Source organism: Nicotiana sylvestris, chromosome 4 (assembly GCF_000393655.2).
Source record: "Nicotiana sylvestris chromosome 4, ASM39365v2, whole genome shotgun sequence".
Lineage (NCBI taxonomy): Eukaryota > Viridiplantae > Streptophyta > Magnoliopsida > Solanales > Solanaceae > Nicotiana > Nicotiana sylvestris.
Window position 1 is genome coordinate 76,566,803 of NC_091060.1, and position 20,552 is coordinate 76,587,354.

Here is a 20,552-nt window from a genome sequence, read left to right on the forward strand (position 1 = left end):
TTTGGATAACATAACATTTTTTTTAGGTTATTATTTTGAGAAATGCTGTACTGTGTTTAGCATTTCCGTATAAGATTCAGTTTTCAGCATTGACCTACTAGAGGACTACAGAAGCCGGATGTTTACCTTTTTATTTTTAGTGCTTAGGGTGTGTTTGGTACGGAAAATGTTTTTTAATTTTTCTATGTTTGAATGGTTTAAATGTTTTGGAAAATATTTTCCTCCGATTAGAGAAAAATGTTTTCCCAATCAAGAAAAGGAAAACATTTTTTAAAACTATGTTTCAGCCTTTCCCACCTTATTCTCCATCCATACCAATCCCCATCCCACTCCCACCCACTGCCACCAACCCCTGCCCCACCCTTACCCCCACCTCGCCCCACACCTTAAATAGAAATAGTACTTTTTTTTCGTGTCGTAGATATAATATTATTTTTTTTCATTTCAACAAATTAGTATTTTCTTTTAATGATATGAAAAAGTATTTTTTTAATTTAACGAAAAAAGTACTTTCTTTTCTTGATGCAAACTAAGTATTTTTTTTTTATTTTAACAAAATGTAATAAAAATTATTTTCTTTCATTTCAACAAAATGAGTATTTTCTTTTTATGATATATAATTTTTTTTATTTCAACAAAATGATGTAGTAAAAAGTTACTTTCATTTCAACAAAATGAGTTTCTTTTCATGATGTAGAAAAAGTCTTTTTTTTCATGTCAACAAAATGAATACTTTATTTTCATGTTGTAGAAAGAGTATTTTTTTTTCAACCAAAAAGGAGTGTTTTTTTAGTTATGGAGAACAATTCCAATGTTGTTTTTGCGTAGAAAAAGTAAAGCGGCACATTAGTTCCTTTAAGTTTGTGTGAAATTTTAGAAGAATAATTTAATTCTTGAAGAAATAGAGTACGAAAAACGTTGGGTGTAGGAAAACATGGGGTACTTGGGGGAAAGGGGCGAGGAGAATAGCATAAAAAAATTATTTTCCTATAAAATATTTTCTACTCTCTAACCAAACACTAGGAAATATTTTTTTGGAAAGTTTTTCGCTCACCAACCAAACAAAAGAAAATAAATAATAAAATCACTCATTTTCTTTCGTGCCAAACACACCCTTAATCATCGACATTGGAGAGTGGGTACTTTAACTAAATAGAAGCTACGGTTTGTAAGTATAAATACAAACCCCTTCTCTCCCAACAAAAAGATTAAAAAGGAAAAAGCAAAAGAATAGAGCAAAAGGTAAAGTTGGTCTTTTGTCCGTTTGATTTTGTGGAGTTGTAAGCGAAGTGTTGACTGTTACTAAAAATCGTCGTTCTTGCTTCTGTTTCACAGGTAATAAAGACGTGGGAAGCAACCTTAATTTCAAGAAATCGACATTTACGCGGCAGGCACCTCTTCAAACCCTTTTGTTTTATTCTCGTATTGAGCTTTCTCAACCTAAAATAAATAAATAAGGAACTACTCCTGGAAATTAACTTAAGGATACACACAAATCAATATTAATTGTAGTAAACGTTCGCTTAAACGTTCTTCCATCATTAAATCATCTGACTATTTTGAGTCAAACACTTCATTTCCAAGTTGATAAATTTTGCAGCACAAATGAAAAAGGTTTGAAGCAGCTTTTGCTTTGTTTTCCTTACCTGGTATGACTTTTCGAGCTATAAACATTAGCAGTTGGACAACATGATTTAATGATTGTTATAACAAAGGAATTAGAGTTGGGTATCAATGAGAATTAAATTGACAAAAAAGGAGAAAGCGAAAGGTGACAGAAAACAACCAATGAGGAGTTGTGATAGAGGGAAAATCGCTGTCATTGAAATCATCAGCTTTCTGATAAGTAAGTATTACAGAAGAAACTGTAAAATGCTTACGATAATCTGCCTCACATTCTGCATTCTTCATCACGCGAAACATGAAAGTGCCCCACTGGCAACACATTGAGGCTCCTTATTGAAAAATATTAGCAATTCAACGTAAATTAATTATCAAGCATAAGGGATGAAATAAAACACAAACCATGTCAAATAATTATATATTTTAATATAATATAGGTATGAACAATATCCTTTCTCCCCATTTCAGATCAATGAACTTAAATGCCCTAATATACATATGCTGTGAGTCACAATTTGCACAATGCATCAGCATGCTATAGCAAAATTTGATTATAAACGTTGCTGCTATAACTCTTCCAACTTCCGAGACCAGTTCAACTTTGAACCTGTGCCAATCAAAATTGATAAACCAAAGGAAGCTATAATCCATGAGAAGACCAAAGTCTTTGCTTCTATCTTCAGTTCTCCAGTTACCACTTCACCGGAGGATGCTCCGTCTAAAGTATTTAAGAAAGGAACTTGTAAAAGTGTTATGTAGAAAGAATAAGCTAATCGAGCGCAGTCTTGTTTCTTCGACCTGTAATTGGTTTAGGTAGGCCATCAAAGATTGGCTTAGTAATGGCTGCAGTAGAGATTGCTTGAAAATCTGGCTTCAAATTCCACAGGGAAGACAATGTACTGCTATCTGAATCCTGCAAATTTGATGTACTTGATGACTTCCGAACTACGGATGCACTGTCATTTAGGAAAGAATCCCCCAAGCCAATAGGAATAGGACTTATTGAACTTGCTTCAGCATCCGCTCCAGAGAGAGTTCGATTAGCTGACTTGGGTCTCAAAGCTAAGCCCTTGCCGCCGACAGCTGAAAACCAGCCACTGTTGCTGTTATCTTCCTTCAACAGCATTTCTGGTGTACGCGTGAAATCAGTCTCCGACTTTTGACGCCTTCTCACTAATTTCTCAAACCATCTATCTGAACCATTGTCTCTACTGTCTTCAGTAGATAGATGATTGGCAGGAACTCCATTCTCTGACATAAAACCATTAGCTACACTTTTAGATTTTCTCTGCAGACTAAGTGGTGGATTTGAAAGAGGAGAGGATTTGACAAATGGGCCGTCTTCCAGATAATGTGATCCTCCCTTTCGATACACTGCCATTTCAAATCCTTCAGATGCACGTTTCTGATCTGGTGGTTTAAGCCCATAATAACCTTGTAAGCTGCTCATGGCTGGCGAAACTTTTGACTGGGGAGAGGATTTCAGTTTCAGGGACTGAAACGAATTGAAAAAATCAGAGTGTCGACAGCTTGAAGAGGTCTGCTCAGAGCAGCTAGGTCTGAAAAGAAATAAGTCACACTTAGCCACTGTTGCAGATCATAGGGTGAAAAGGTAAAAGAACCAAGTGACAAGCTTTGCATATTTGAAAAGAAGGTTTCAGGGTTTTTCGCGTTGAATAAGCCAAATAAATAAAAATCAACTCTGCATGTAGTTCCACAGTTCTACAAATACACAATGCAGAGGTAAATCAAGTTAATAAAACTAAGCAATCCTCATAAGCGTAATTTCAACAGGTACATATAACAGTTCCTGCAGAAACTTGTAAGTTCAAAAACATGAGCTTCAGACACAGTTCAGGTTCTCCCCTCAACTTGTCATAGGCCGGATTAGTGATAAATTCCTATGATCTCTCATAATCATATAGTGTTTATATTTTAGTGACTTTGAATTCCGAACCTGAAACTGCACACAACAAGTTCCCTACATTTTCTCAGGGGCCTAATTCCATCTGCCTCTAGTTGATAGATAACATATATAACATGTTTTTAAGAGATGTCCCATGTAAGACACTAATTCCCACTTTAAGAAATATCCCATGTAAGAACGCAATTCCCCCTTCAGTATGGATATTTCCTAAATCGAGGGAAGAACTAACTGAACTTGTGAAGGTGTATGACAACAGTTATAAGTGCAAGAAACATCTCCCAAGTAAGCTTATCAATCTTGAAACAGGAAAAAATAAAAGCATTCTCTTTGTAATTGATATGAATCTCTGCTATTCTCTTTAAAACTAAGGCCATGAGAACACCACGTAAAATAATCACTTATTAAGCATGAATCATCAATAAATAAATCTTAAGTACCTCAAGCTGATCTCAATTATCAAAAAGAAAAAATGAGCTGAAGTAATCATTCATGAACAGCTTGGTTTCTTTGCCACCCTATCTCTACTTATTTCTACAGCTAATGCCAAATAATGCTGGATAGTACTATTTACTTTTATTCAGGAAACTGATTGAAACCACAATCTCCACACCAAAACACAGTCCATTAGAACAAGTGTATGGAAGAGTTCTAACCTAAGCTAAATGGATTTGTTAGAAGCTTTACTTTGACAGAGTCCATCAAACAAAACCTAGACCAAGCACGCCCTGTATAAATTCAGAAGCAAATAAAGGTCGGTTGACCTCAATATACAACACAGGACCAATAAGAGATGGCTCGAGTAGCTAGAGATTAAAACACAAACATAAATAATAATCTGTAGATGGATAAAGTATTATACTAATAAATAGGGAGTAAATACAATTTGGCGGAGGGGAACATCATGATTTCACCGTAAATGTCACGAAAACCAAAACTTTGTGCACCTCAATTTTTGGAAGAAATTTTCATGAACTATATTAACCGGAGTGCAGCAAGTAATTGAAAGTCATGAATTTTGGACTTCATCTCACATGCATGAAATATAAGTTGCTCGGACACGGGTGCGGGTGTCCGATACGGGGCGGATCTAGAAGTTAGATCCTTCAAGATGTAAATCCTAAGATTCGGGGATACAGATTCTAGTACAGATACGGGTATGGGAATCCGGCTAAAAATAATCAAATAAAGGATTGTAAAGTGTATATATATATACAAATAAAGGCTAAATATATATATATATATATATATATAAATTATGAGAAATATAGTGGAATACTTATGTATAGCTTGTAAAGTGTGAATTTCTTTTTTATTCTTAAGTTGTAGATAAGTAAAGGATTGATTTCCTAGATAAGGTATGCTATTTTCCTCAAATTTACCCTAGTTTTGGTTCTGATTTCGGGAATCAAATAGTATCTGATGTCTGACTTTTTTCGTCCGTCCTGGTCAAAATATCCAAAATTGTTTGACCAAATCTGATACGAATCCCATACCTACACACATACTAGTGTCGTGTCGACACGGGTGCGGCACCTAAATTGCTGTTGGAGCAACTTAAATGAAAATAACAATCAATTTCCTAATACTGTGTGCACATGCTAAAATGCAGCTGGGCACAATGCAAAATAGAGGAAGTATACAGTTTCCATACCAGTATGCAGCACAGATTTTATAATATCAATTGGTCATGCATAGACAAGAAATAAAACACACATCTAAACCAGAAATGCAAAACATAAATTTATAGTTCCTGAGACAGGAAAGCCTAGTTGAAAGAGGAAGGAAAGAAACATTAACAGAAGTTTTTGGGCAATACCCTTGTGTGTCTTGACCATTTGATAAGACTGGAGATGGGGGATGCCTCCCAGGTAACGGTATATGAAGTGTTTTTAGAGCAAACATTTGGAGATCTGATACCAGTCCATTTATCCTTTTAATATCAGCCACCTGCCACATTGTATGCCCATATAAAATCATCAGCCACTTCACATAAACAATCCCCAATTGCAAAATGAAATAAGCAGGGAGTGATGCACAAAAAAACCAAAGCAAACACAAATTCACAACAAAACAACGGGTCGCTTTAGCACATTACTGGATGGAATCAGTTATATATAAGCTGTTGAAGAAATACTAGTAAAGTGGGAAAGGGAGTTGCTTTCGATCACAGGTTCAGTTTTAGTAATGCAATGTACATAACCAACATTAATTGTGTGTACGTAAACTACTCTATAGGATGAAAAACGCATTCAACTCAATAATCAGAAGAGAGAGAAAAGAATGAAATCAGATTAAGTAAAAAGGTAGTAAGTATTAAATTTTACCTCAACGCCATATCTGATAGCAACACCAGCAAGGGTATCGAATTTGGAAACTGGGTGTTGTATATAACTTGAAGAGGATGTCAGATTATGACTATAATCCCCTCCTCCATTCACTCTCCTTTCCATAACCCAAAAATCCAATAAATAAATAAATAAATAAATCCAAGAAACTAACAAAAACTCAATCTACACATTCAGTTCAATAGTAGATGAATTATGTGCCGCATACAAGAAATAGGGGACGAGAATGATGAAAAGGGTGTCAGATCTGGTAGATTGCGTTGCCGATCTCGTTGAGGGGAAAAAAAAAATGTGAAGAGAGAGTGAATAAGGATGATGATGGCTAAAGGCTAATTGTGATTTTTAACACTCTACGCCTCGGCTTTTCAAGAATCTCTTTTTCTTATTTTATTTTACTACTACTAGTACTAGTATTTGTTTTTGTTTTTTTAATTTCTACAATATAATAATATAAATAAAAGAATAATAGTGGTTCCACCCAAATTACAGGGCTAGCCTATGAAGTTTCATATATTGCAATAGGAGTGGCAAACGGGCGGGTCGGGTCGGATATGGTTCGGGTTAAAAACAGGTAATGAAAAAACGGATCAATTATTCGACCCGACCCATATTTAATACGGATAAAAAACGGATTAACCGGTGGATAATATGGGTTACCCATATTATCCATGACTCCTTGTATATGATCACTTTTGGGAGAATTCTTAGTTTCTCTAACTTGAGGAACCCCCAATTTGAGGCTTTACAAATGTAAAAGTTAGACCCATTGGTTACCCATTGGTTATCCATTCTCTAAATGGATAATATGATTCTTATCCATATTTGATTCATTATCCAACCCATTTTTAGTAGATAATATGGGTGATTAACTGTTTTCTTTGAACCATTTTGCCACCCCTATATTGCAACAACACACCTTTTCCCACGGAAAAGAAAAAGAACCAAGTTCTATGCAGTGTGGTGTAATAAATTTTACTCAATCGAACAACTTATTACTCCCTCAAGTCCACAATAAGTGACCAATTTGCTTTTTTGTTTTGGTCCAAATTAAGTGTCCATTTATATAATCAAGAAAAAATTCAATTTGTTTTTCTAAAATTACTCTTTTGTACGTATCTCTAAAAAGTCTTTTACTTCTCACATTAAATTATGCTGCAACATTTAATTAAGAGTAGTTTAGTCACACTAACTATTTTTGTTTAAAATTTAGTATTTTCTTAATGGATGTGTCCGAAGCAAATTGATCACTTATTGTGAACCGGCGGGAGTAGGTTATTGCAAGTGAATTTATTGATAAGCATTACCATTTTGCAATCTTGTAAAATGATTTTTTTTAAAACAAAATTATTAGTGAATATAAACTAAATAATAAAAAGAATCTATACAAAGAGAGAGAGTCATTTGCATGTTGTATAAAAGAGTTTAAGTATGAAATAACTTAACAAGTTTGGACTTTAGGGGAGAAAAGAGTTATTAATTATTCTTTCCGTCTCAATTTATATGAAGGCGTTTGAATGGGTTCGAAATTTAAGAGAAAAAGAAAAACTTTTGAAACTTAAACGTAAAAGGAATAATAATAAACCAAAATATTTAAACACCCAAGAAAATTAACTTGGTAGGTAATTTAATGTACTCTATTAGCCAATTGGATATAGTTATTGTGCAAAGTTAAGGTCTCAATATTTTGGCTTCTATTCTTTTAATACATAAATAAAGGGTCTGCATGCAAGTAATGTTTTTAATGCTCAATATATTGGTAGTTATTGATTACTATATTTATGATCATTTAGTTCTTAACCTCGTTCCAACTCTCCAAGATAGTCAAGATATCTCAATTTTATCTTTTGACTTAAAAACTTATCCAAAAAGTCCAAATGATTAGAAACCAATACTTTTCAGAAATTTTAACGAAAGAAAATTAATTTATTTGAATTTCTACCAATTTCCAACTTTCAAGTTTTCCTTTAGATGAAAACAATTTTCTTTTGAAAACAAGCCTGTTTTTTGTGCTTAGGTGGGTAACTTAGGGGTTATTCACCTTTGGTTATTTATGTTAAAGTTATTTCTTAAACGATCACTCAACTAATAAAATTTGTAAAAGAAAGTTATTTTTTTAAATTTTGTAATAGAGAAAGTTATTCAACTAATATAATTATTATGTAAAAAATTCACTTTTTTTTTTGTTTATAATAGAAATATAATTTATTTTTCATTTCACCTACAAAGTTACTCTACATACAGGTAATAATTCTGGTGGCATTAGTTGATGTAACAATTATTTTAAGCCAAAGTTTTAAAAATAAAAAGTCACGCATTATAATTAGGGGCATTTGCATCTATACCCGCTTTTTGTATCACGTTTTAACTTGTGTCCGCTTTGCAAAAAAAATTGCAAGCGTACCCACTTTTTCGCATAACTTCAACATACGGGGCTGAAGTAGCAAAGGCAATCACGCAAAACTTTAGCATTCTAGTAGCCGGGCCTGAAGTTCAGCTCTAGAGCTGAAGTTTTTGTTTTGTAACTGGCGAAGTTTTGTTTTTGTAACTGGCGAACTTCAGCTCTAGAGCTAAGTTTTTGTTTTGTAACTCGCGAACTAAGCTGAAGTTTTTGCTTTGTAACTGGCGAACTTCAGCTCTAGAGCTGAAGTTTTTGTTTTTGTAACTGGCCAGCTCTAGAGCTGAAGTTTTTGTTTTGTAACTGGCGAAGTTTTTGTTTTTGTAACTGGCCAGCTCTAGAGCTGAAGTTTTTGTTTTGTAACTCACGAACTTCAGCTCTAGTGTTGAAGTTTTTGTTTTTGTAACTAGCGAACTTCAGCTCTAGAGCTGAAGTTTTTGTTTTGTAACTCCCGAATTTGTAACTGGCGAAGTTTTTAAAACCCTTGAGTATGTACTGCTGCACTCTCTACATCTATAGTGACGACGACGAGTAGAAGAAGAATCCCTACTGTTTTCAATCTTGTTCGTTTATATTCTACAGAAGAGCTGCAACAGCCTCAATTGTCTGTTGACTTAATTAAAATGATGGAACAAAGGTTATCATCAATTGAGAACAGAAATGCTCATGTTCAGCGTTCAGGGATTTGGAGAGACAAACAATGAAAATATTGTTTGCCTTCTTTCGGCTGCTAGATCCTTTTGATAGATCAACGTAAGCAAATTAAAGTAGTATATTTATTCAGATGTTTATGCTTTTTCTTTGTTTCCTACAACACTAGTATCCTAGCTATGAAGGAAAAAAAGAAGAATAAGAAGAAAACACAGACGTTTCATTGTTACATCAATGTTAAGTTTCAGAGAAATATGGAGATCACTGGGAGAAGGAGGAGGAAAAAGGGGGCTGGAGTTATTTAAAAGTGGATACAAGTTAAAACTTTTTAAAAAATGGATATAGGATGGAGGCGACCAAATATGACGCCCAGGGCACTTTTTACTCATAATTAACTATTCTACTGACCCACTCCAATGCCCCCGACCTGCTACAATTATAAAGGTCAATTATATATTAGAGGACTCTTTTTCATTTTACTAAGGCTTCATCATTTCTTCTCTTAGTCAAGGCGATCCAGGAGTCAGTCTAGTTAATTTTTTTGAAGATGGAATCTAATAGATGATCGAGGAGAAAAATCAAGGAATCTTCAAAAGTAAAAAATTGGACTAGATTGAGAGAAAGTCCTAAATCGCTTGCTGAGAGAAGAAACACTGAATTCATCGACTAGTAAAATAAAAAGGGGTCCTCCATTATATATTTGATCCATAAAATTATATGATATCATTGGAGCGTCTCAGTGAAACAAATATAATAGGTGATATTTTATTTCTAGAATTTTGGCTTGAAAAAAAATTATCACATCAACTTAAGCTGGCGAAATTATTATCTAAATGTGTAGAATGACTTTGTAGGTGAATTAATAAAAATAGAGAGTTACTTTGGCATTACAACAGAAGAAAAAAAAGTGACGTTTTGACTAAATATTCATTAGTTGAATAGCTTTTCTATTATTAAATTAAAAAAAAAACTCTCTCACACAATTTCTATTAATTGAATAATTATCTAAGAGATTAACTCTTCTTTTCTAAGCAAGCAAGAAAGTACTACGTGCAACATTTTTTAGAAATTCTGTAAGTTTTTCTTTTTGCCCTTTAGACAAAGTTGACTTGTAGTTGGAGTCAATTTGAGGTAAAGATTGTGAATTTATAGAATTAACGGAGGTAAAACTCATAATAATCAATAATATCAGTCATATAGGGAATAAAGGACTCCTCTAGCTTTAATATTTTATTTATTTTAAAAACAATAAGCTAAAAGCCAACAGTGTAGACAGAGAGAGACAGGGAACTATTGTGTGATAGGATGGTCACCGACAACTTTCCGCGTTCTAAAAACACCGAACTCAAATCCACGAACCTGTTTTTTTGATATTCCACGTGTTATATTTTAAGCAACCTTATATTATTGCCTCCTTACAAAAATGAAAAGAAAAACTTCTTGAACATGGATGGCTTTCCTTATCATCAATTTCCTCAGTCAGAGCTCGTTGCACTGAGTTTGTTAGTGCGATTTATATTTTCTGTATAATTTATGATCTATTGCACAGTGAGCAACTTACTCAGCACGTTATTGAAGGATAAAAACTGCAGGCTTCCCTAGGATTTTTTTTTTTAAAAAAAAAACTATAAAAGAGATAGGAACAATAAAATAAGACTTGCTTTTTGTTTGGTTTACTGTAACAACCCGACCAGTTGTTTTGAGTATTTACATTCAGTTCGGCGATTTGAGGTCACGAATAGCTTCACTTGGTGTATTATGACTTGCGTGCATCGCTGGCTTTGGTTTTTGAGTGGTTCCGATTTGATTTTGAAGGATGACCCTCACTTGATAAGCTTGAAATTGAAAGAGTTGACCAAGTTTGACTTTGTATATTTGACCACAGATCGAAATTTTGATGGTCTCGATAGATCCTGATGGTGATTTTAACCTGGGCCGATGCCCGGAATTGCATTTTGATGTTTCTAGAAGGTTTCAGCACCATTTGGCGGAAGTTGGCAATTTAAAGGTTTGAATTTCTTCTGAATTTGACCATGGTTTGACTTTATGGCTATCATATTCAGATTTTGGTTTCGGAACTTGGAATAGGTCCATTTCATCATTTGAAACTTGTCTGCAAAATTTGGTGTCGTTTGGAGTTGGTTTGATGTGGTTCGGACGCTTGGTTGCAATTCTAGAAGTTTTTGAAATTCAATGTGTTATGCGTTTTGATATCCGATTCGTGGTTCTAGATGTTATTTAGATGTTTTGATCACGCGAGCGAGTTTGTATGATATTTTTAGACTCGTGTGGATATTTGGTTTAGAGCCCCGAGGGCTCGGATGAGTTTTGGACTCGTTCCAGAGGAGTTTGTAGAAGTTCTGTTGGTTCTGGTGTTCTGTTATTGCATTTGTGAGGTTTTTTATCGCATTTGCGATATCCACATTTGCGAGATCCTTCTCGCTTTTGCGATGGTGGGCTGGGAATAGGGGAGTGCACATTTGCGAACAATTTCATCGCATTTGCGATGGCAGCTGGGAAGGACAACTTCTGCATTTGTGACAAAACCTGTCGCTTTTGCAATGACTCAATGCTCGCTTTGTTGTTACATCCCCATATTTTCGTACGTAAAAGTACATCGTAAGTCAATTAATGTAAGCTCAGAAATGAGATCGTTTTAGGTCATAGGTTACATCCATAAATGTGCTGAAAATTAGGTCAAATGTAGTTGAGCTTTTCTCCCAATATGCTTGAAATTAGAAGATGATCCACCTATAAAATTGAAGATCTACGAGTTTAGTTTCTAACGCATTTGTCTCCCGATACGTTTTTTTTTCTCTAGAAATAATCGAGCAATTAAAGATAATTAGAGAGCTTGTGGAGTGGGTGTTCACTACCTGTTTTAGGGATCAGGTAATTCGGATGTGTGCCATGTAAGGGCCATTAAAGTGATCCCTACGTATACGGTGAAAACTGGGTTTGCCTATTGTGTGACCAATCGAGGCTGAAATATGGCAGGTCAAAGCTCGAGCTCGGGTTATATCGAACCAAGGCACAAAATTAGATCGTCGAGCTCATGACCCTGAGATCGAACAAGATCGAAGAAAATTTGCCGAGCCAAATAATGAAAGACCGAAATATCTGCGATCGATTGGAGATCACGGCGGAAATATCGGCACATATCAAGAAGAGGCCGATTAATTAGCAAATCATGAGATTTTTTACCTTGTATAGAATTGTATCAAGAGTAGGACACTCCTTGGAGGGGTTGATCATTTGTAAAACACACCAAAAGCAGTACACTGTTATTTCTAGTTCTCATCATCTTGTTATTCTGTTCTAACATCAGTTGAGGCATTTCTTGGCTCGAGGGTGATCAAACTCAAAGGCTAAGGCTGTTCAATTGTGTGGTTTGCATTTATTTTCTTATCATTAATTTCAATATTAATCTATTTTCTTAATTTGTATCAATTTATATCATGTATCCTTAAAACCGCGTATAAATTTAATTGTTATCCAATTTGAAGGGTAAACAGTTTGGCGCCCACCGTGGGGCTAAGGATAATAGTGGTTACTTGGTACAAACTTTCATAACACACACTATTTTACACTTGTTCTTTGTAATATCTTTGATTCCAGGACCAAACTGTTGAACTCTCAGTCAGCACCCCTACACGTCGATAATGATTTCAGCCACCACGACAAAATGATAACATAGAACCAGGGAACGACATACCCCCGGTCAATCTCGACGGAGTCCCTGTTGTAGATGTAGCCATCAACGCAAATTTGGCCACTGATACTGAAAGCAATGTTCGTAGGGATGTTCGATCAGCCGCTAAAAGCACACATGGCAGCAAAGATGGCGGAATTAACCTGCGGGTGATCTTCAAAATGTTGCAGGCTCAACAAGCGGCAATAGACTAGCTCCAGAACCAGAATCGCCCGTCGAGTAGGATTGAGACCGAGCCGTACCAGGAAGTTGTTCACAGAGTTGAATAGGTCTCAAGGGAATCGAACGATAAAAAACCGGGGACCAATCCTGTAATCATGAAGATGCTCAAGGAACTGACAAAACGAATTGAGTCAGGGGAAAAGAAGATTTAGGCAAATGATAAAGAAGGTGGAAACTTACAACTTCAGGGTCGATCAAATCCCGGGAGCACCGCCGATATTAAAGGGCCCGAATTCCAAAAAGTTCATGCAAAAATCTTTTCCCCTAAGCGCAGCTCCCAAATCAATCCCCATGAAGTTCCGCATGCCCGAGATTCCTAAGTATAATGGAATGACCAATCCGAACGAGCATGTCACCTCTTACACATGTGCTATCAAAGGGAAAGACCTAGAGGATGACGAGATCGAATCTGTCTTGCTAAAGAAATTCGGAGAGACCCTGTCAAAGGGAGCTATAATATGGCACCACAATTTACCACTTAACTCTATTGATTCATTTGCTATGCTTGCAGATTCTTTCGTAAAGGCACACGCCAGGGCCATCAAGGTTGAGACCAGGAAGTCGGACCTTTTCAAGGTAAGGCAGAATGACAACGAAATGCTTAGAGAATTCGTGTCTCGATTCCACATGGAACGAATATACCTGCCACTAATCGCTGATGATTGGGCTGTTCAAGCTTTCACCCAAGGACTTAATGTTCGAAGCTCGGTGGCTTCACAACAGTTGAAGCAAAATCTGATAGAATACCCGGTTGTCACTTGGGCCGATATGCATAATTGGTGTTGATACCCAATTTTTCCCTATATATTTTAAATGTGCATAAATGCCATCAAAATAGCATATATATGCATATATAAGCATGCACAAGGTTTTATAATTTTCCCCATAATTTTAAGGGTCTAAATTGATTTATTTTCTCCCCTTTTATGCATAAAATCCCCAATAATTATTTCCAAAATTATTGTTATGATAATTTATTTATTTGATTTCTATACTTATGCCAAAATATGGATAATATAATCTTTATGCATTTTTATAATTACATTTAGTATTTTTAAAGCTAAATTGCATATAATTGCAATGTTAGCCCACTTTAAGGTATAACTATATTTTATATGCGTAAAATTGGTCCCTATATTTTTAAAATGATAATTATGTATTTTAAATCATTTTGGCACATTAAATTATCTTTCAGAAATTACTTACTATTTATTATAAATTAAAATAGGGAAAACTGGCTATTTAAATCATAGCCAGATTTGGCTTTCAATTTTTGCCTAATTCTAACCCAATCCCAGCCCAATTTCCTACCCAATTAACCCGACCCAGACCCTATAAACTCCTACCCAAACTCGGAACCCATCTACCCGGTCAAATCCTGACCGTTGATCTCCCAAATCAACGGTCCAAATAAGCCCTTTCCTTTTTTAATTCATACGACCCCCTAACCCTAGGTCATTTCTAAAATCCGCCGCCTTCAGATGCTCTCGTCTCTCTCTTCTCTCTCAACCTAACCCTAATCCCCTTCAATCGCTGCCTCCTTCTCCGGTCATCTCCGACGACTGCCTTTCAACCCCAAGCCTCCAATAGGTCCTCAATCGCCTTGCTCATCATCTCTGAGGCCTTCAAGGGTCCTGCCATGCTGATTTGGATCTAGGGTTTCTATTTTTGTTGTTCATGGCTTCTCCGGTGCGATTTTGGGCAAAATCACACCATATATGTTACGATCTGTGAAGTTTATAGCAGGTTCTTCCGTTTCTATTTGGGTTTCCTTTGAAACCCTAACTCTCGTTTGAATCTCTTAGATTTGTGCTATTTTTAACACTTTAAGTCTGTTTCTTCCTATGTTTTGCACTATTCTCGAACTTTTTCTGAAAGATCCTCAACTTTAAACCGTTTTACTCTCTTTAAAATTAGGTTTTCTCGGAGTTTCTTCTACACTTGTTTAACCGATTTTTCTTTATGTTTAAACCTCTTTCCTCGCATATCTTGACTGATTTTATGTTCTTAATGCTTTTTCAACTCGACTCTGTTAAAAGCCCTAATTTCTTAGATCTTGTTTGTTTTGTCCTGCGTGTTAGCATGACTACTTGATTTTGTTAAGTTTCTGTTGGTATGCTTCGAATGGGTTTTCTACTAAGTCTTTAGCCTATTTGTATCACCTCTGTGTGATTGTTATTCATCTCTTGCTTATGGATGACCTTGCTTGTTTGCTACGTCTGTTCATTCTTCTCTATTTATATGTTGCAATATAGAATCATGACCCTCTCTTGATTTGATTCTGATTTCCTTATTTGATGGTTCTATTGAAAGGTTTTCTTTTAAAACCCTAAAATTCTACTCGTCTGTTTAAATTGACTGATTTTATTACCTTATCTACTATGGTACTTTATTTTACTGAGTCATTTCCTTAATTAAGGTTTTCTGAATTTAGTCCTAATTGACTACCCTATGCTTACTAAACTTCGTTTCTTTCCTTATTAGTCTTGTGCTGATTTTCTTTTTCTTGCCTTATATGTTGTTGTTTCTTACCGTTTGAATTAACTCCCTTAACTTAAGGGAGTACTTCCTTGATTTTCTAATTGATTAATTATGAGTTCCTCAATTATCATGCTACTATGATTCTTACCTTATTTTACTACCTATTTTCAACTATAAGTACTCTAGTCTTTCATTAACACAGACACGAACACTTGGGTTCAAAAACTACCTCTCTTACTAAAATCTCTGCTCTCTCTCTCTCTTGTGCTATTTGCTACTGTTAGCCGGCTGCAAGCCAAGGCTAATCATTTGTGCTCTCTTGTTCTCTCATTCTGCTTACCTTTCTCTTCACTGGTATGTCCCAGTTTCAATTTAAAGTTCCAACAACAACATGTTTCTCTTATTGTTTCAGTTTCTCTTATTTCTAGTTTGCTTCTACTTGTGGTTCTGTTGTGAAACTTGTAGTTAAGTTACATTATGTCACGACCCCAACTCCGGTCGTGATAGCGCCCGACACCTTGATAGGCAAGCCTGACCAACTATCAACCACAACCCATTTTCTTATAAAATTCAATATCAGCTAACATAGTTTAATTATCAAATTAACATAATAAGGTTCTGAAACAGCAAGTTAAATATGCGGAATGTCAAAAGATAATACTACTACATAGCCCACACCGATCCGGTATCATAAGTCTTGAGCCTATAATACAAGTTCAACAACCTACTACACAAACAATCTAGGAATGCGGAATACAATAGGAAGGAAGGGAGAAATTAGGGCTGCGGTCTCCATGCAGCTACCTCGAAACTCCCGGATAATGCTGATCGACTGGAAAGCTCTCACTCAGCCTCTGGAACACCTGGATCTGCACGCAAGGTGTAGGGAGTAATATGAGTACTCCGACCCAGTGAGTAATAAGCATAAATAATGACTGAGAGTAGGAAATCACGTATACATAAGGTAATCTATAATGCGACAGTTAAACAAGTAGTATAAAAGCGATAAACCAATGAAAAGCAGAATAAGATAATTCTACAACAGATAAGCAGTAAGAGACAGACAGTTAAAGAAAAATAAACACGTAGAACAGTACCAGCCCCTCGGGCTCTCTCTCTCTCTCTCTCTCTCTCATATCACAACTGGGCACTTGCTCACTGGGGGTGTGCAGACTCCGGGAGGGGCCCCTTACGACCCAAGCGCAATATCAAGCCATCTTGTGACATCAAATCTAGGCCCTCGGCCTCATATCAATATCAGCCACCCCATGGCATATATATATATGTATCTCAAGCCTTCAGCCTCATATCAGTATCATTGTATCCTCACATCTGGCCCTCGGCCATACTTAGTCCAGAAATCACATAAGCCCTTCGGGCATTAGTAAAATAGTAGGCCTCAGCCCAAAACATCATTTAAAATATCATTTTAGTTTCAAAACCGAGTAAAAAGTGGTGGAGTTATAAAATAGGGGAAAAACAGTATGATTGAGTTCAGGGAGTGAGTCAAAACAGTGAGGTAATAGTGATAAAAATCCCCGGAGGGTTCAAATAGCTGGCACGTAGCCCAAATATGACAATCAGTCCAAATAATGATGATAACAAACAAGTTTCAATCAAATACGCGGTAAAATCATCAATCGGGACGGACCAAGTCACAATTCCCAATAGTAAGCGACCCCACGCTCATCATCAAGCGCGTGTCTCACCTCAATATAGCACTATGATGTGCAAATCCGGGATTTCAAACCCTCAGGACATCATTTACATTCATTACTCACCTCAAACCGGCTAAATCTCTAGCTCGCGACGCCTTTGCCTCTCAAATCGGCCTCCTCGCACGTCGAATCTGACCAAAACCAGAACGATTATGTGACGACCCAAAGGGGTCATCACCGTAATTCTTCCTTGTTCCGTGCTTCCGAGGCCTTGAAAACCTCACTGTTAGTTGCCTTGATTTGCGTGCGCAGTTCGAGCGCGTAGCCGGAAAGCTTTTATGTTGAAATATGCGAATTATGTGAAAAATTTGATGAATTTTGATATTAATATGCATAATATTGACTTCGGTGAATATTTTGGGTAAACGGAGCCGGACCTGTGATTCGACGGTCCCGGAGGGTCCGTAGAAAATTATGGGACTTGGGAGTGTGCCCAAAATCAAATTCCGAGGTCCCAAGCCCGAGAAATGAATTTTTGTGTGAAATTGTTTTCTGAAATTAATTAAGGAAAAGGAAGAAGAAAATTGATCAGAAAACTATGGTATCGGGCTCGTATTTTGGTTCCGACGCCCGGTACGAGTCTTAAATATTTTTTAAGCTCTATCTATAAAGTTTGGCTAAAAACAGACGTCATATGACGTGTTTCGGACTTAAAATGGGGAATTTGAGTTTTATGAAAGTTGAAAGAAAATCATGTGTTTCGAGGCTTGATCCTATGTATATGATGTCGTTTTGGCGATTTGATCGCACGAGTAAGTCCGTAAGGTGTTTTCGAGATCATATGAATGTTTGTTTGGAGCCCCGAGGGCTCGGGTGAGTTTTGAGTGGGGCCCGGGAGGTCTTAGACATTAAAAATGTAGGTTCAGATATTGCAGGCCCCAGTGCGGCCGCGGCCATTTCCGCGCGGTCCACACTGGCAGCCACGCGGCCGCGGTGCTTTTCTGTGCGGTCCGCGTGGTGGGGTTCAGAGGGTCGGTAGCCAGGTCGACCAGCGCGACAACGCACCAAATCAGTGCGGTCCGCGCTGGGTGGGTTCAGAGAGCCCACTTCTTCCCTCCCTCGGCGCGACCGCGGTACATTTCTGCGCGGTCCGCGCCAGCCCCCAACAAAGTATATAAACTCGGGATTTTCAGTCATTTTTTCACTTTTCAAAAACCCAAAACCTAAGAGGCGATTTTCCAAACAACTTTTCTTCTCCAAAACGATTGGTAAGTGATTTCTAACTTAATTTCTTTATTCCTTGACATCTTTTAACATGATTTCAACTTGAATCAAGGATTTTCATAAATGGGAATTGGGGGTTTTGGTTAGAACTTAGGTTTTTCTTAAATTTGGGGAGTTGGACCTCAAATTGAGGTCCGATTTCAACACTAAGCATATATTTGGATTCATGGGGGGATGGGTAACCGGGTTTTGGCCCGAACCTCGAGTTTCGACCATGTGGGCCCGGGGGCATTTTCGACCTTTTTTTTTTGTTTTGGAAAAAACCTTGTAAAAACTATTTTTATGCATTGGGGTTAGTTCCAATAGTATTTATTAATGCATTCAAGTAGTTTGTGACTAGATTCGAGCGGTTGGGTGGTGAATTCGAGGGGTAAAGCTATTCTAGAAGCGCGAGTTGAGTTTGAAGCATTTGAGGTAAGTGGCTTGTCTAACCTTGTGTGGGGGACCTTTCCCTTAGGATGTGCTATATTTGATAATTGAAATGCCCTGTACGTGAGGTGACGAGCGCGTACTTGAGCTAATTGTTGAAAATTCGGTTTTTCCTTAAGTATTTCAATTGAGTTCTTTCCTTGTTTTATTCTACTTGTGAATTTAGCATGTTGCTAGTCTAGAAAGGCACGTTTAGTTGACTTAATTGCATATTTGCTTAAATTGCCTGAATTGCATTACGTGAAGCATGTTAGGCTAGAAGTAAATGTTTACTTGGTACGAAATTAGCGTTTAATTTAATATTCTTGTGTTGCTGCTCTGTGTTTTAAATTGGGACTACGGGTTAGATTCCCGGGAGATTCCCCCTGCACATTTACTTTGGGACTACGAGTTAGATTCCCGGGAGATCCCCCGCACATATATTGAGGATACCGAGAGATCCTCGAGATACCAAGAGATCCCTAGTACATATTGAGGATACCAAGAGATCCTCAGGATACCAAGAGATCCCTGGCTTATATTGAGGATACCGAGAGATCCTCGGGATACCAAGAGATCCCTAGTACATGTCGAGGATACTAAGAGATCCTCGGGATACTTAGAGATCCCCGGTTACTTTCCTTATGGTTTGCTTTCATCATTGTTTCCGTTATTGTACTCTTATTATCCTGCATAGATTCTTACTGTAGGTTCTCAATTGCACTGCTTATCTTATCCTGACATCTTTATATTTTATATAACCTCAGTAGGGCCCTGACCTTCCTCGTCACTACCCAACCGAGGTTAGGTTTGACACTTACTGAGTACTGTTGTGGTGTACTCACGCCTCTTCTGCGCATGTTTTTATGTGCAGATCCAGGTACCTCTACTCAGGCGCACTATCAGTGAGGCAAGAGGACTACGGAGACTTCGAGGTAGATCTGTTGCATCCGCAGACTGACGAGTCTCCCTCTTTATTCTATCTTTAGTACTTAGTTCTCTTTCCTTCCGTTTGTTAGATATTCTGGAGTTTGGAGCCTCACTATACATTTCTGTAGCCTGTGTTTTCCCGTGAGTTTCCGGGTTTTGGGATTATTTTAGTCTTGAGATATTGAGTCGTATATGCCGAGTGACATTCAGTACAATTTCCTTTTTAGATAATTAAATATGGTATTCTATTTTTCCGCAATTATTATGTTTCCGCAAGTGTTAGACTTACCTGGTCACGGAGACTAGGTGCCGTCATGACATGTTCACGGTTGGTGAACTAGGGTCGTGACAGAATACGTCACAATATGCTAAGGGAACAAAGGTTAAGCAAAAACAATCGAAAAATATCAAAAATCCCGAAATTAGCAAAAACCTGAGCCCCGGGCCCACTTCTCAAAACTCAGAAATTTTTACATCAACAGGTTCCTTATCCTTCCACGAGTTCATACATGTCAAAAGTTCTCAAATCTGACCTCAAATGGTCCTTCAAATCCCAATTCAAAAGTTCAAAATCCCAAGCCCTAGTTCTTCCATTTTTAGCTCAGGTTCCATGAATTTCTAGGTTAATTTCACAATAGAATCACGTTTTAGGTTCATAAATCTTACCTCCAATCAATTCTCCTTAAATCCCTCTTTAATCACCTTAAAAAAGCTCCCAAAATGCTCAGCTATGGAGGAAAAATGGCTCAAAATTGTGGATGAAATAACTTATAAACTTTCTGCCCAGTTCTGACTTTCCTTTTTCGCGAACCGGTCAAACTCTCGCGTTCGCGATGCACAAATTTAACTTGACCAGATTTCCTTCTACGCGATCGCGACCAAGGGCTCACGAACGTGATGCTTTAGACTTCTCAAC

The 20,552-nt window shown here is 37.0% G+C and overlaps 2 protein-coding genes across 2 annotated transcripts; one reads left to right on the top strand and one right to left on the bottom strand.

The window, feature by feature from the left end:
* Window positions 1–2,010: 2,010 nt before the first annotated feature.
* On the bottom strand, window positions 2,011–6,209 carry LOC104218440 (uncharacterized). The gene is made up of 3 exons (XM_009768936.2): window positions 5,875–6,209; window positions 5,367–5,497; window positions 2,011–3,182 (listed from the first exon to the last, which is right to left on the bottom strand). The coding sequence occupies exons 1-3, from the start codon at window positions 5,998–6,000 to the stop codon at window positions 2,393–2,395; spliced, it is 1,047 nt and encodes a 348-aa protein (XP_009767238.1). The 5' UTR covers window positions 6,001–6,209; the 3' UTR covers window positions 2,011–2,392.
* Window positions 6,210–13,205: 6,996 nt separating this feature from the next.
* Window positions 13,206–13,661, top strand: LOC138889719 (uncharacterized). Its single transcript, XM_070173055.1, has one exon. The coding sequence runs from the start codon at window positions 13,206–13,208 to the stop codon at window positions 13,659–13,661; it is 456 nt and encodes a 151-aa protein (XP_070029156.1).
* Window positions 13,662–20,552: the final 6,891 nt, after the last annotated feature.